The sequence below is a fragment of the Podarcis vaucheri genome (assembly GCF_965113315.1).
Source record: "Podarcis vaucheri genome assembly, chromosome: 7".
Classification (NCBI taxonomy): Eukaryota; Metazoa; Chordata; class Lepidosauria; order Squamata; family Lacertidae; genus Podarcis; species Podarcis vaucheri.
The window spans coordinates 69,829,995-69,843,288 of record NC_138765.1 but is presented as its reverse complement, the minus strand read 5'-3'; the positions used below and the strand labels follow the sequence as shown (position 1 = coordinate 69,843,288).

Sequence of the window (13,294 nt, the reverse complement as noted above, 5' to 3'; positions counted from 1 at the left end):
ATGCCAGGGAAAAGCCATGTAGATTTTCTGCAGAGCAAATGCCTTCCTGCTCAGCTTCTAGCATGTGGTCCTGGGGAATACTTTAGCCAGGGGAAGTGAAAAATCTAATTTTAGCACCAGAATTCTTGTATTCCACAACCCTTTAATTTCTCATTCTTTTAAGTCCACAATCACTTGCAGCCATGGGGCATTTCACTCCGCCCTGTGAGCCTGAAAGCTGGGCCGTGCTGCATTCTTTAAAATGCAACTACTGTTCATTCTCTATAGCTGCGTCGCTCGTTTCAAATCAAATTCACGTATATTAGGGGAAGGGGGGAGGTGTTGGGACTCTAGGCAGCAATTAATAATATGCAAGTGTGTGGATTTATAGCAAGCGTGCTGGGTTTGTGTGCACAGGGAGCAGTGGTTTTGTCAAAAAATAATAATATAATGTCACTTTTTTAAAAGATTCTAACTTTGGAAGTGAGCCCTACATGAGCCAGTGTTGTAAACTGGTCAGAATGGTCAGATTATGCCAGGCAGAGAGGCTCAGTCCTGTGTTTCAGCTGATTTACCTCACAGGGTTTTTGTAAGGATGTGGTGATGGTGGGAACTAGGTACACCTGAACTCCCGAGAGGAAGAGTTTTTACTTAAAAACTTAAGTAATATTGGAATAACTTAGGCTGGATCTGTACACATAAGCTGGATGTGGACACATAAAAAAAAAAAGTTTCAGGAAAACGTGTTGTGAACCTCATAAAGGAAAATCACATTGCCCAGAGATAGAATTCTACAGCTCCATATGGTGTCACAGTGTTATAACCCATTTTGTTGTTGTTTAGTCGTTTAGTCGTGTCTGACTCTTCGTGACCCCATGGACCAGAGCACGCCAGGCACTCCTGTCTTTCACGGCCTCCCGCAGCTTGGTCAAACTCATGTTTGTAGCTTCGAGAACCCATATAACCCATTTAAAACACCTTTATTGTTATTATTTTTACTAATATAGCTGAGTCCTTAATCATCATCCCTCACTTGGGGGGGGGGTTGAGCCTAAGGATGCAATTCTAAATGGTGACCCACAGATTGCCACTCTGTTTACAGGATGCAGCACTGGGAAGAATTTGGGAAGTTTCACGGTTGCCCTTTGAGGTTTGACCCACTTGCTAGAGCTTACTTGTGGTGCTTGGTACCACACATCCCACACAATGTATGTTTACCCACCCACAAGTCACCAGAGGGAGGGCGGGAGCCACCACCCTCACTCTCGATTTGACGTCACATATCACCTGGTAAGCCCTAGCTCATTGGCTGCGTTGTGTCGTCACCAACTCAGCGTCGCTTCCTGCCCTCCTTCCGGTGCTCAGAATGACCAGGAAAAAGCACACCCGCCCCCAGGATGACAAATAGCTGACAGCATATAGGTCAGGGAGGACAAACAGGCTTTCAGCTCAAAGAAGTTCCCTCAAAACCACTCGGCTCAGCCTTAACAGCAGAAGTTATTTGCTGTGACGGGAACTCCACCATATCTTGACATTGTAATGCCCTCTGTTGAAAGCTTTTGGGTAACCAGTGTGGTTTACTCTTGAGCCACAGAGAATGCCGTCTTAACGGATGCCGCCTGAGGGAATTGGAAAAGGCGATGGATCCGGTGCCAAAATGCTAGGGTGGAAGTATCCTCGCCGTGGGGTACTTTCCCAACTATTGTTCCTCTCGGCGCAGCTTCTGCATGAAACCTTCTTTGTGAATCAGGCCCAGCATTTCTGCAGCCCCCCCTAAAAAAAGAGGGGGGTAGGGTGGCCAAAGCTGGTTTTGAAATCATGAGGTTTCAAAGCACCAGAGAGTTGTTTTCTAGAACTACCTAGCTACAATTGAGGAAACACAGGCTGTGAGTCAAACTATGGCCCCCAGTCCTCTCTCTATGGCCCCCTGGGACTCTCCCCCAGAAGTGGGGAGCATTTGGGGGCCAATTTGGGTGGGGCCAGAGAAACAAATGCGAATTTTATCCTTGCTCAGCAGGCTTCTTTCCATACTCAAACCACAGGCAATAGTTGTTATCAGAGTCCAAGGGTACATCCCGCTGGCAAAAAGGCACAAGGAAGGCGCAAAACAGGCCTGTGAAAAGGGTTGTGGCTGCAGAGAGTTTCCAGGACCAGATAGAGAGGCCTGGAGATCTGCAATACCACCACTACCAAAGCCTGAGACTAGAAGCAAAGCGCATATCGCCATCCTCTTGCTTCCAACTGGCAGTTCAAGGTACTGCTCAGGCACCTTCTGAAATCAATGGGATTTACGTGCCTATTAAGCAGGCGTGGAGTCCCCGTGGGCTTTTAAGAACTCATCCCTATAAACCCCCTTGAGGACTTGGAATCATAATAATAAAAAGCGAGAGAGAACAGCAAACTGGAAGAAATGAAATCTCTAATCCATCTTCTGACCTGGCCTCCCCCCCGGCATCAAATGAAAGCAGATCCTTTAATCTCGCCACTGTCTAATTACAGCCGGGAAAAACATGCTAAGCAAAGCTGTGCCAAAGTGGCACTCTGTGCCAGGAGAGGGGGACCCACCCCGCACTGCCATCCTCTCGCAGGCATAGCCAGGAAAAACGCACCTGCCTTTGAACCGATTGCCAGGGGCCACATGCTGGGTTGCAGCCAACTATGCTCTACCCAGAGTAGACCCATTAAAATTAATTTCAGTGCCCTGAGTAGGACTAATTTTGGAAACAACCCTCTGATGCAGTGGAAAACAGGCAGGTGTCTGATTTTATCCTTGAGGTTTTAAGCGCTTGGTTCTCCCACTTTTGTTGTGTCGCATGCTTGCAGTGTAGACAACCTGGAAGTAATGCTGACCACCCCCTTTTCTGACCCTAAGCAGTGTCTGCCCCACATTCCCTTGTCTCCTGTGTGACTAAATTACTTCTGCGCCCACAGCCTTTCACTGTTAAGTAGCTTAAAGAGATAGCCAGCTGCTCCTTCCCCACTGCTAAACACACCTTGCCATGTCTGTGTGGTGATATCCTGGGATCTTCACAAACACTCCAACTTTGGAAGGGGAAGGGCCAGTCATTAAATGTTGATCGCTGTAAGGGAAGTGGAAGTCCGGTATTTTTCTGGGATAAAACCAACTTAATGCCAAGGGCGGGAGGGAGGTAAGGAGGAAGAGGAGGAGGAGACAGACCCAGGTAGGCAGGGGGAGATGCTCACAGAGGGCCTGGGAACATGAAGCAGGAAGGTGGTTTTAATATTATCCACTAGATCTTGGTCTTCCTTCAAAGCAGCACCTATGGGTCTCCTCGGCAGGCAACTGTTATTATCAGAGTTCAAAGGTGCTATTCAGCCAGGCAAAACCACTAATGGCCCCCAATTATTGCCCTGCACCCACACAGTGGGCAAACGGCTTACCTGACGTGGAATGATTCACACTTGGGGAAATGTCATTGAAGGCCATCCCTGTCTCATTGTATTGTTGGGAATGTCAAGTGCATCAGTAGGCTGGCTGGCAGTTCCTTGCCACCAAGCCTTTAGCTGCGGATCCCCATTCCTTGGAATCATAGAGTTGGGAGGGACCCCAAGAGCATCTAATCCACCCCCCTGCAATGCAGGAATATGCAGCTGCCCCTTATGGGGCTCGAACCTGCAGCCTTGGTTGGTTTTTGTTCCATTATGTATTTTGTGTTCTAGTTTTGCATTTTATGTTGTGATCCGCCCTGGCATCTTTGGATGAAGAGTGGCATACAAATTAAATCAATAAAAACTAATAATAATAGCAAAGAACTCTTCCTCCTCAGTGTTCCACCTACCCACCTTCTCCAGAGTGACCCTAGGAGCCAATCCTCAGTGGCCGACTCGCCTCCTTTCACTCTGATTGGCTCCAACCAGCACAAAGGATGAGAAGACTGCTTCTCAGTGGCTTAAAAGCTCCTTCGTGCTGATTGGGCAGCTCCAGGGTGCTGGAGAGTGGGACCCTGCTGCAGAATTAGTAACCCCTGCCATCCTGGACTATGACAACTCCCAGCATTGGCTAGGCTGGCTGGAGCTGATGGGAGTTCAGAATTCAACTGCATCTCAGGGACCGTTTCCCCAGCCCCGCCTTTGTTGATGTGGAGCAAATGTGAGCCTGTGGACGTTTCGTGAAATTCTAGCCCATGGCTGTGGAGGGGGGGATGTTCTGTGATGTTCTGCTGGTTGTTGCACATGATAAAAGGGAGTTCTGTATCTTGGCTGACAACCGGAGAGTCGTTTCCTCAGCAAATTCTTGGCTCGCACTTGCAGTTTGGGAAGGTTGGTGGAGCTTGCCAAGTGGAATGTGGGTTGGAACGAGGGCGGGATGCATGTCAGGAAGTCCCTGGGGGGAGAATGTAGGCCTTTTCTTTCTTCTCCTCCTCAAAAAGCAGCACTCTTGCCTTGGGGTGGAAATGCTGGATGCCACATGCTGTGTTGGGCAAGGGCTGAGCTGAAACTGCACACCTCGTTTTGTGTGAGCATATTTCAGGGATATATATACAGCGGTACCTCGGGTTACATACGCTTCAGGTTACAGACTCCGCTAACCCAGAAATAGTACCTCGGGTTAAGAACTTTGCTTCAGGATGAGAACAGAAATTGTGCTCCGACGGCCCGACGGCTGCAGGAGACCCCATTAGCTAAAGTGGTGCTTCAGGTTAAGAACAGCTTCAGGTTAAGAATGGACCTCCGGAATGAATTAAGTTCTTAACCTGAGGTACCACTGTACTGTAAACACAATTGCATACCTCTAGTTACATGTATATATTCATTGTGAATATATTCACAGTGTTTTGATGCTGTACTTCAGGCGTAGGCAAACTCGGCCCTCCAGATGTTTTGGGACTTCAACTCCCATCATCCCTGACCACTGGTCCTGTTAGCTAGGGATGATGGGAGTTGTAGTCCCAAAACATCTGGAGGGCCGAGTTTGCCTATGCCTGCTGTACTTCATGCTACCAAGCTCACTTTCCTTCTGTGCTTTCACTGTCCACAACCGGCAGTGAGGGAAAGGGCTGGTGAGAGCAAAACAAAAATTAGGAAAATGGTGGCAATAGGAAGGGGTATATTGAACAGCACTTAAATGTTCAGCAACAACAGTATCACTTTGGTGGTGGTAGTTATTGTTGTTGTTGTTTAGTCGTTTAGTCGTGTCCGACTCTTCGTGACCCCATGGACCAGGGCACGCCAGGCACTTCTGTCCTCCACTGCCTCCCGCAGTTTGATCAAACTCATGCTGGTAGCTTCAAGAACCCCATCCAACCATCTCATCCTCTGTCATCCCCTTCTCCTTGTGCCCTCCATCTTTCCCGACATCAGGGTCTTTTCCAGGGAGTCTTCTCTTCTCATGAGGTGGCCAAAGTATTGGAGCCTCAGCTTCACGATCTGTCCTTCCAGTGAGCACTCAGGGCTGATTTCCTTCAGAATGGATAGGTTTGATCTTCTTGAGGTCCATGGGACTCTCAAGAGTCTCCTCCAGCACCATAATTCAAAAGCATCAATTCTTCGGCGATCAGCCTTCTTTATGGTCCAGCTCTCACTTCCATACATCACTACTGGGAAAACCATAGCTTTTGCTATACGGACCTTTGTTGGCAAGGTGATGTCTCTACTTACCATGCATTAAATTTATATAGCTGCTCATCAACAGCTGCAGCTTGCTGTTCTAATCTTATGAAAGAGAAAAGCTTTTCTCTGTCTGCTTTTTCCATGGCCTGTATTGTATTAAAAACTTCTATCATGTCCCCTTTTACTTGCCTTTTCTCTGAACTAAAAAGTCCCAAACATTTACCCACAGGGGAGTTGCCCTATCCCCTTGCTCATTTTGGTGCCTTTTGCTGAAACTTTCCCAAGCCTGCGACATCCTTTTTGAGTCGAGGTGACCAGAAAGATTTCCCTGGGGAGATGCTGGTGTTTGTCGCATGCCCTCCCAGAATATCCAGCGCCTTGCACATTTGACCAGGTGCACTCTGTTTCCTGTGCCAGCTGGAGAAGGAAGCACACAGAAAGAATCTTCTGTTCTTTCTGCCCGCCTACCAAAGTTGGCATGGGGCTGCCCTTTGGTTCCAGATCAGGCTTGCAAAAAAACCCCAATTAAGGTGAAACCTTTTGTGTGGCTCTCCCTTTTCCCACCGGAGCCAAAGGACTTCCCAGCCATCCTTCCTTTGCCCAGCTCTCACAAGTATTGAGGTTATGTGGCTTGGCTTTGAAAAACATAATATTAACCCTGCTCAAAGCAACCACCCTTCTCCCCACCCCTCTCCATTTTGCTTCTGAATTACCTTGTTTTTGCACCACCCGGGTTCTATTCATTCTTTTGTGTCCCTGTTGGGAAGGGCAGACTGTTGTTCCCAAAACCATGCCCTCCCACTGTCCTGTTGCCAAAGAATGTAGTGAAAAGTTCGGCTTAGAATAAAGGGTTTAGAATGGCGGGGAAATACAGGTTTGGCAAGGAGGAAGATTGTGGCTCAGGTCGCAACCCAATGACCTGCCCTTAGCAGAAAGATACTGCCCATATTTTGCAGACCTCATCCTTCCCAACTTCCTTTCCTTCTGTGTTGTGCTTCTGAAACCAACTTATGGAAGCTGCCAAGAGTGTCAACTTGAATAAAATGGGGGGGGGGAGGGAGGTAAGCATATGTGATCACATATGTGATCACATGATGTAGCACACACACACCATATGAATGGCAGTGCCCATCAACTTGCGGGGGGCAGCCCCCTCAAATATTTTATTGGAATGGGGGATGGAGCTCAGCCCCCAGGAGTTGGCTCCTATGTAAGCTGCCCTTTTTTCAGCTGAAGCACAGTTTTAAAATAAATGCCGTATTTTTCGCTCCATAGGATGCACTTTTTCCCTCTTAAAAACTAAGGGGGGAAGTCTGTGCGTCCTATGGAGCGAATGCAGGGGGGAGGCAGGCAGGAAAAGCCCCCAAAAGCCGCACACAAGCTTTGTGCGGCTCTTGCGGGCTTTTCCCCAGGAGGGAGAAGGGACCGCCGCTCCCCAACCTGTTCTGGGGGCTAGGGTCAGGGGTCAGGGGAAGCTCGGGTTTCCCCCGCCCCCAGCCCCGTGGCTAAAAAGGAGAAGCCTGAAGCCCCCGGAGTGCAGCGCGAACTGCCGCTGCGCTCTGGGGGTTTCAGGCAGCTATCTGCAAGCCTTCGGAGCGCAGTAGGAGTTCTTGCTGCACTCATAAGGCTTGCGGATAGCCGCCTGGAGAGCAGGAGGGGTCGGTGCACACCGATCCCTCTTGCTCTCCAGGCTTCACTTTGCTGGAGAGGTGCTGCACAGTTTTCCCTCTCTGCTCAGCGCCACTTCAGAAATGGAAGGGGCTCCGCTTCTCCTGCCACTTCGCTGAAGGGCAGAGAGGGGGAGAATTTTGTTCCCCCTGTTCTCCCCCTCCTATGGTCTGGTGTATTCTATGGTCCGGTGCGTCCTATAGAGCGAAAAATACGGTAATAAAAGTAAATCGGCCCCACTGGGTGTTGAGGGGCTGTTCATTCATTCAGATTAAAGGTGCTTGTGCTAACCTGTTCAGGAGGAGGGGAGGTCAAATTCATTCTCTCTGCCCATCCCAGCTGCACACCTTGGTAAAATTGCTTGCCCTGTCCTGGACAATATCCTTCGAAGGATGCAGCAACCAGAACTGTACAGAATGCATCCCAAGCGCGGTCACACAATGGATCTGTATAAAGATTGGCAGTTTTATTTTTAATCCCGTTCCCTCCAATGGGCTCACAGCCTTGTATGTGGACCACCTCCTCACAACAGCCTTGTGCGAGGCTGGGAATTTGTGACAGGCTCAAGGTCACTCAGAGTAGGGATTCGAACCCAGGTTCCCCTGGCCCTAGTCTGACACTCTAATCCAGTGTTTTCCAAACTTGGATCTCCAGCTGTCTTGGGACTACAACTCCCATCATCCATAACTGTCAACTTTTCCCTTTTCTTGACAGCTATGGGAATTGTAATCCAAAGCCAGCTAGAGGCCCACATTTGGGAAGCACTGTTCTAACCTCTGCTCCACAGATGGGAACCCTAATGCTCTCAGACATTGTTGAGCTCCAGATCCCATGGGCATGGCCTATGGGACTTGTAGTCCCAGCAGCATCTCGAAGGCCACAGGTTTCCTCATCTCTGCAGTGTTTTATATTACACCGCAGAGCTGGTGCTGTTGGCGGTGGTTCCTTAAAACAGCAACAGCAGAACTGCAACGGCACTTGGGATCCTGCGACGCTAACCCTCAAGATTCCCCGGAGATCTTCCTGAGCTGAAGGAGGCGGCCAGCCCCTCGCTTCCTGACATTGTGTTCCTCTTTCCTTGCAGTGCTTCTCCGGGAAGAGGTGTCCCAGCTTCAAGAGGAGGTTCACTTGCTCCGGCAGATGAAGGAAATGCTAACGAAAGACCTGGAGGAGACCCACGGCGGCAAGTCGACGGAGATCCTCTCGGCCACCGAGCTCAAGGTCCAGCTGGCGCAGAAAGAGCAGGAGCTCGCTAGAGCCAAAGAAGCCCTCCAAGGTAAGACCTGGACTTCCCTTCTGTATATTGTCATGACATGAAGTGTGCATCATTCGCTCTGTTCACCCCGCCTCTCTAAGCCCAAGCTACTCGCCTCATTTGTCAGCTTTGAGCAGCACATGTCTCGTTCCCTTCCCACTCTCGGTAAAGGTAAAGGGACCCCTGACCATTAGGTCCAGTCGTGGCCGACTCTGGGGTTGTGGCTCTCATCTCGCTTTATTTGCCGAGGGAGCCGGCGTGCAGCTTCTGGGTCATGTGGCCAGCATGACTAAGCCACTTCTGGCGAACCAGAGCAGCACGGAAACGCTGTTTACCTTCCCGCCAGAGCGGTACCTATTGATCTACTTGCACTTTGATGTGCTTTCGAACTGCTAGGTTGGCAGGAGCAGGGACCGGGCAATGGGAGCTCACCCCGCCGCTGGGAATCGAACCGCCAACCTTCTGATTGGCAAGCCCTAGGCTCTGTGGTTTAACCCACAGCGCCACCCGTGTCACAGTTCTGTGATTTTCTGTTCTGTAACTTGTGGGCCCTCTGCCTCATTTGGGCCCTGTTTCATCCCTTTGGCTGTGTTGCAGATTCCACGCACCCTCAACCACAATAATGTACTGATGCTCCTCTAATGTGATGTCATGAAAGAAAGCCCACATGGGCGACCTCAGGGTTGTTAAATGGCAGCCGCTTTCTAATCCTTACTCAGAGGAGACCCACTGAAATTAACAGACACAGCTGACTTAGGCCCCCGACCCGAGTGGGTCGACTTGGAGCAAAACTTGGCTGGGTACAACTGAGTGTTGGCAGGTGAGGGTAAGGCCAGTGAAGGCAAAATAAAGACTAGGAATGGGAAACCGCAGCCACTGCAGATGGTGACAGCAGTCATGAAATTAAAAAACGCCTGCTCCTTGGGAGAAAGGTGATGCAAACCTAGACAGCATCTTAAAAAGCAGAGACAACACCTTGTCAACAAAGGTCCGTATAGTTAAAGCCATGGTTTTCCCAGTAGTGATGTATGGAAGTGAGAGCTGGACCATAAAGAAAGCTGATCGCCGAAGAATTTATGCTTTTGAATTATGGTGCTGGAGGAGACTCTTGAGAGTCCCATGGACTGCAAGAAGATCAAACGCATCCATTCTTAAGGAAATCAGCCCTGAGTGGTCACTGGAAGGACAGATCATGAAGCTGAGGCTCCAATACTTTGGCCACCTCATGAGAAGAGAAGACTCCCTGGAAAAGACCCTGATGTTGGGAAAGATTGAGGGCACAAGGAGAAGGGGATGACAGAGGACGAGATGGTTGGACAGTGTTCTTGAAGCCACAAACATGAGTCTGACCAAACTGCAGGAGGCAGTGGAAGACAGGAGTGCCTGGCGTGCTCTGGTCCATGGGGTCACGAAGAGTCGGACACGACTAAACAACAACAGCCTGATGTGGTCAGATGGAAAGAGTGCCCCTCTATCGACTTCTTCCTTCAACTCTATATCCTTTTCAAGGGCTGTGAAGCTAACCATCTTCACTATCTCGTGGGGCAGCTCAGAAGCTCCGTGAGTGCCAGGAGAAGACCTCAAGGGCATCCTGGTACCCAGGAACACCACCTTGGAGATCCCCATGTTAGGGGCTTCGCATAAGCACCTGTGGGCTGGATGGACCTTACACTCTGATCCAGCCGGACTCTGGTGTTCATATGCAGAGTTCTGCATAGCCCTGCTGGTGCAAAAGGAGAGGGAGGGGGGTTCTCTCTGCTAATGTACTAGAAGCTCAGCGTGGATGCGGCATTTCATAGCTACGCTAAACCGCCAGTCCTGATTGCTCCCATCTATCCAAATTACCTGCAGAGGAAAGCGACTTCCAGCGGTTCATGCTGGGCACCGAGAGACTCTAAATATAAACTCCAAGCTGCACAACATACCACATGTGGGTTCCTCTCTTCTGGTACCTTTCCAAAGGTTGCGGAGAAATGCCATCAAAAGACGTTAGACTCAAATATGATAAAAGCACAGTCTGTTTAGCAAGCAGGAGAAAGAGAGAGCAGAGGAGAAATGCAATGAAAATCAGTGGTAAGGAGGCAGCTTCCAAGGCCTGTAGAGCATGGGTAGACAAACTAAGGCCTCGGGGCCGGATCCAGCCCAATCGCCTTCTAAGTCTGGCCTGCAGACGGTGCTCGAATCAGCGTGTTTTTACATGAGTAGAATGTGTGCTTTTATTCAAAATGCATCTCTGGGTTATTTGTGGGGCCTGCCTGGTGTTTTACATGAGTAGAACGTGTGCTTTTATTTAAAATGCGTCTCTGGGTTATTTGTGGGGCATAGGAATCCGTTCATATTTTTTTCCAAAATATAGTTTGGCCCTACACAAGGTCTGTGGGACAGTGGACCGGCCCTCTGCTGAAAAAGTTTGCTGACCCCTGATCTAGGGGCTACTTAGTAGGGTTGACTGGCAGCAGCTCTTTAGTCTCAGATAGAGGAGAGGCTTCCAGGCCGCATGCCCCCTGATTCTTTTAGCTATAGAAATGCTGGATGTTGAACCTGACCTTCTCTTTCTTTTTTGTTAAATGCACAGTATGGTAAGACACCACTTGTTAAATTCTTATCTGTATTCATTCTGCCTTAATTTTTCAGAATGTGAGTCTGCTGCTCTGCCCAGACTAGTTTCTGAGGTCCAGTGTGGGGGGGAAGGGGGGGAGAGAATGTGAGTCTGCTTTCAACTATGGACTGTTCTATCCCTCCTCCACTCTGTGCACAGAGAGTTGCCAGTTCAATCCCTGGCATCTCCAAATTTGACATCTCTCTTAAAACCTGGGAGCTTCTCTGCCGGTCAGTGTGGACAATACTGAGCTAGTTGGACCATATAGAATCATAGAATTGTAGAGTTGGAAGGGGTTCCAAGGGTCATCCAGTCTAACCCCTTGCAATGCAGCGGTCTCAGCTAGATCATCCATGACAGATGGCCAAACCACCTCTGCTTAAAAACCTCCATAGAAGGAGAGTCCACCCCCTCTTGGTGGGATCCCGTCCCACTGTCAAACAGCCCTTCCTGTAGGAAAGTTCTTCCTGATGTTTTATTCGGAATCTCCTTTCTTGTAGCCGGCGTGGGGAGGGGAGACTCAGAAGGATTCAGATTGTGGTGCTCGGAGATTAAGGCTGCCTTTCCCAAAGCTAATAATAATAATAATATTTTATTTATATCTCGCTCTCCCCAGCCAAAGCCGGGCTCAGAGCGGCTATCAAGTGTAAAAATAGCACACTTTACATAAAATCACAGTCAATTAATTAAAATACATTCTAAAATCAATTCAGAATCAAATTAATGGCAACCATTGGGCTAGAGTTCTATGAGGATTACAGAAGGAGGGGGTCAGACTGTGCCTTGGCCAAAGGCCTGGTGGAACAGCTCCGTCTTGCAGGCCCTGTGGAAGGATGTCAAATCTTGCAGGGCCCTAGTCTCTTGTGACAGAGCATTCCACCAGATCGGGGCCACAGCTGAAAAATCCCTGGCTCTGGTTGAGGCCAGCCTAACCTCCCTGTGGCCTGGGATCTCCAAGATGTTTTTATTTGAAAACCGTAAGGTCCTCCATGGGACATACCAAGAGAGGTGGTCCCATAGGAACAGGGGTCCTAGGCCGTATAGGGCTTTAAAGGTTAAAACCAGCACCTTAAACCTGATCTGCCCTTTGGTAAATAGCAGTGGCAGAGCGTGCTTTAATGGTGCCGGGGTGGGCAGGGTGCGGAGGGTGAAAGGAGCCCACTACATGCCAGCCCAGGGTCACCAGCCCTGAGCCGCTTTGTGAGGCTGGAATGGCCCTTGCAAAGCAGCTCAGGGAGGCCATCATGAAAAGGACGCCATGCACCCTTGGTCCCCACCCTCACCCTTAGTAAATAGAGAACACAGGACATATACCCCTTTGTCTTTTCGGGATTCAGGTTAGACAAGTTTGCAGGGGATAAGGTTACCAGTAGCCACTAGCCTGTCAGGATGCTGTCAGCAGCTCCCGGCTGGTTGCCCAGGAAAGTATAAAGATAAGGGAAAGTTTCTTACAGTCCTTTTTTATTTCAGTCTTTACAGAGAGAGGCTATATAACCCAACCTCTTGGATAAGGGTGTTGTCTCAAGTGAATCTCCACCCCTCCGTCTCTCCCACTTCCTCATTCACCATCATCATCACCTCCTCTACAGGTTCTGCTACGTACCCTCTCTCTTCGAGCTCTTTGCTCTCCTACTTTTAAGGCTCGCCGGGTTCTGGGAGATGGAGGGTCTGGGATGCTTTCTAATGACAACATGTTGCTCTGGCTCTCTCACGATTTCCCAACTTTTCTCCTCATCTGCCTCTGAGCTGCGACCTCCCTTAATCCACTGTTGCAAATCTATACTGTCTTCCTCTTCCCTGGAAGGGTCAGGCTACGGAGGTGGTCTCCACCATTCCTCCTCCTTTCCCAGTCTCTGACGTCTCCCCTACGTTTTCCCTTCATGGTTAGGGGCAGTCCATGCTTCTGAAAAGCAGTGGCTGGAAACTGCAGGAGGGGAGAGCTGCTGTTACACTCAAGTCCTGCTTACAGACTTCTCTCAGGCATCTAGCTGGCCACTCTGAGGGCACAATGCCGGACTTGATGGGCCTATGGCCTGATGCAGCAGCCAGGCTCTTTTTTTTTTTGTTGTTGTTGTTTCGTTCTTAAGCTGAGGAGAGTCTGCATCTTGCCACACGAACAGAGCGCAGCAAGAGCTTGACGGCCACCTGAACTGTTCTCCTGCTGAATGTGGGTGTATGTTTGGCTATGCTTGACGGGCTCCAGTAGTGCTTTGCTTTACACA

At 49.5% G+C, this 13,294-nt stretch overlaps 1 protein-coding gene across 2 annotated transcripts in view; it reads left to right on the top strand.

Annotated features, from left to right (window-relative positions):
• The window catches only part of KAZN (kazrin, periplakin interacting protein), a 232,924-nt gene that overhangs the window by 169,114 nt on the left and 50,516 nt on the right, over positions 1-13,294 (top strand). For both annotated transcript variants that reach the window (XM_082230264.1, XM_082230265.1), the window contains exon 2: positions 8,303-8,494. In XM_082230264.1, the coding sequence (XP_082086390.1) occupies positions 8,303-8,494 (192 nt within the window). The remainder of the gene's footprint in view (positions 1-8,302; positions 8,495-13,294) is intronic.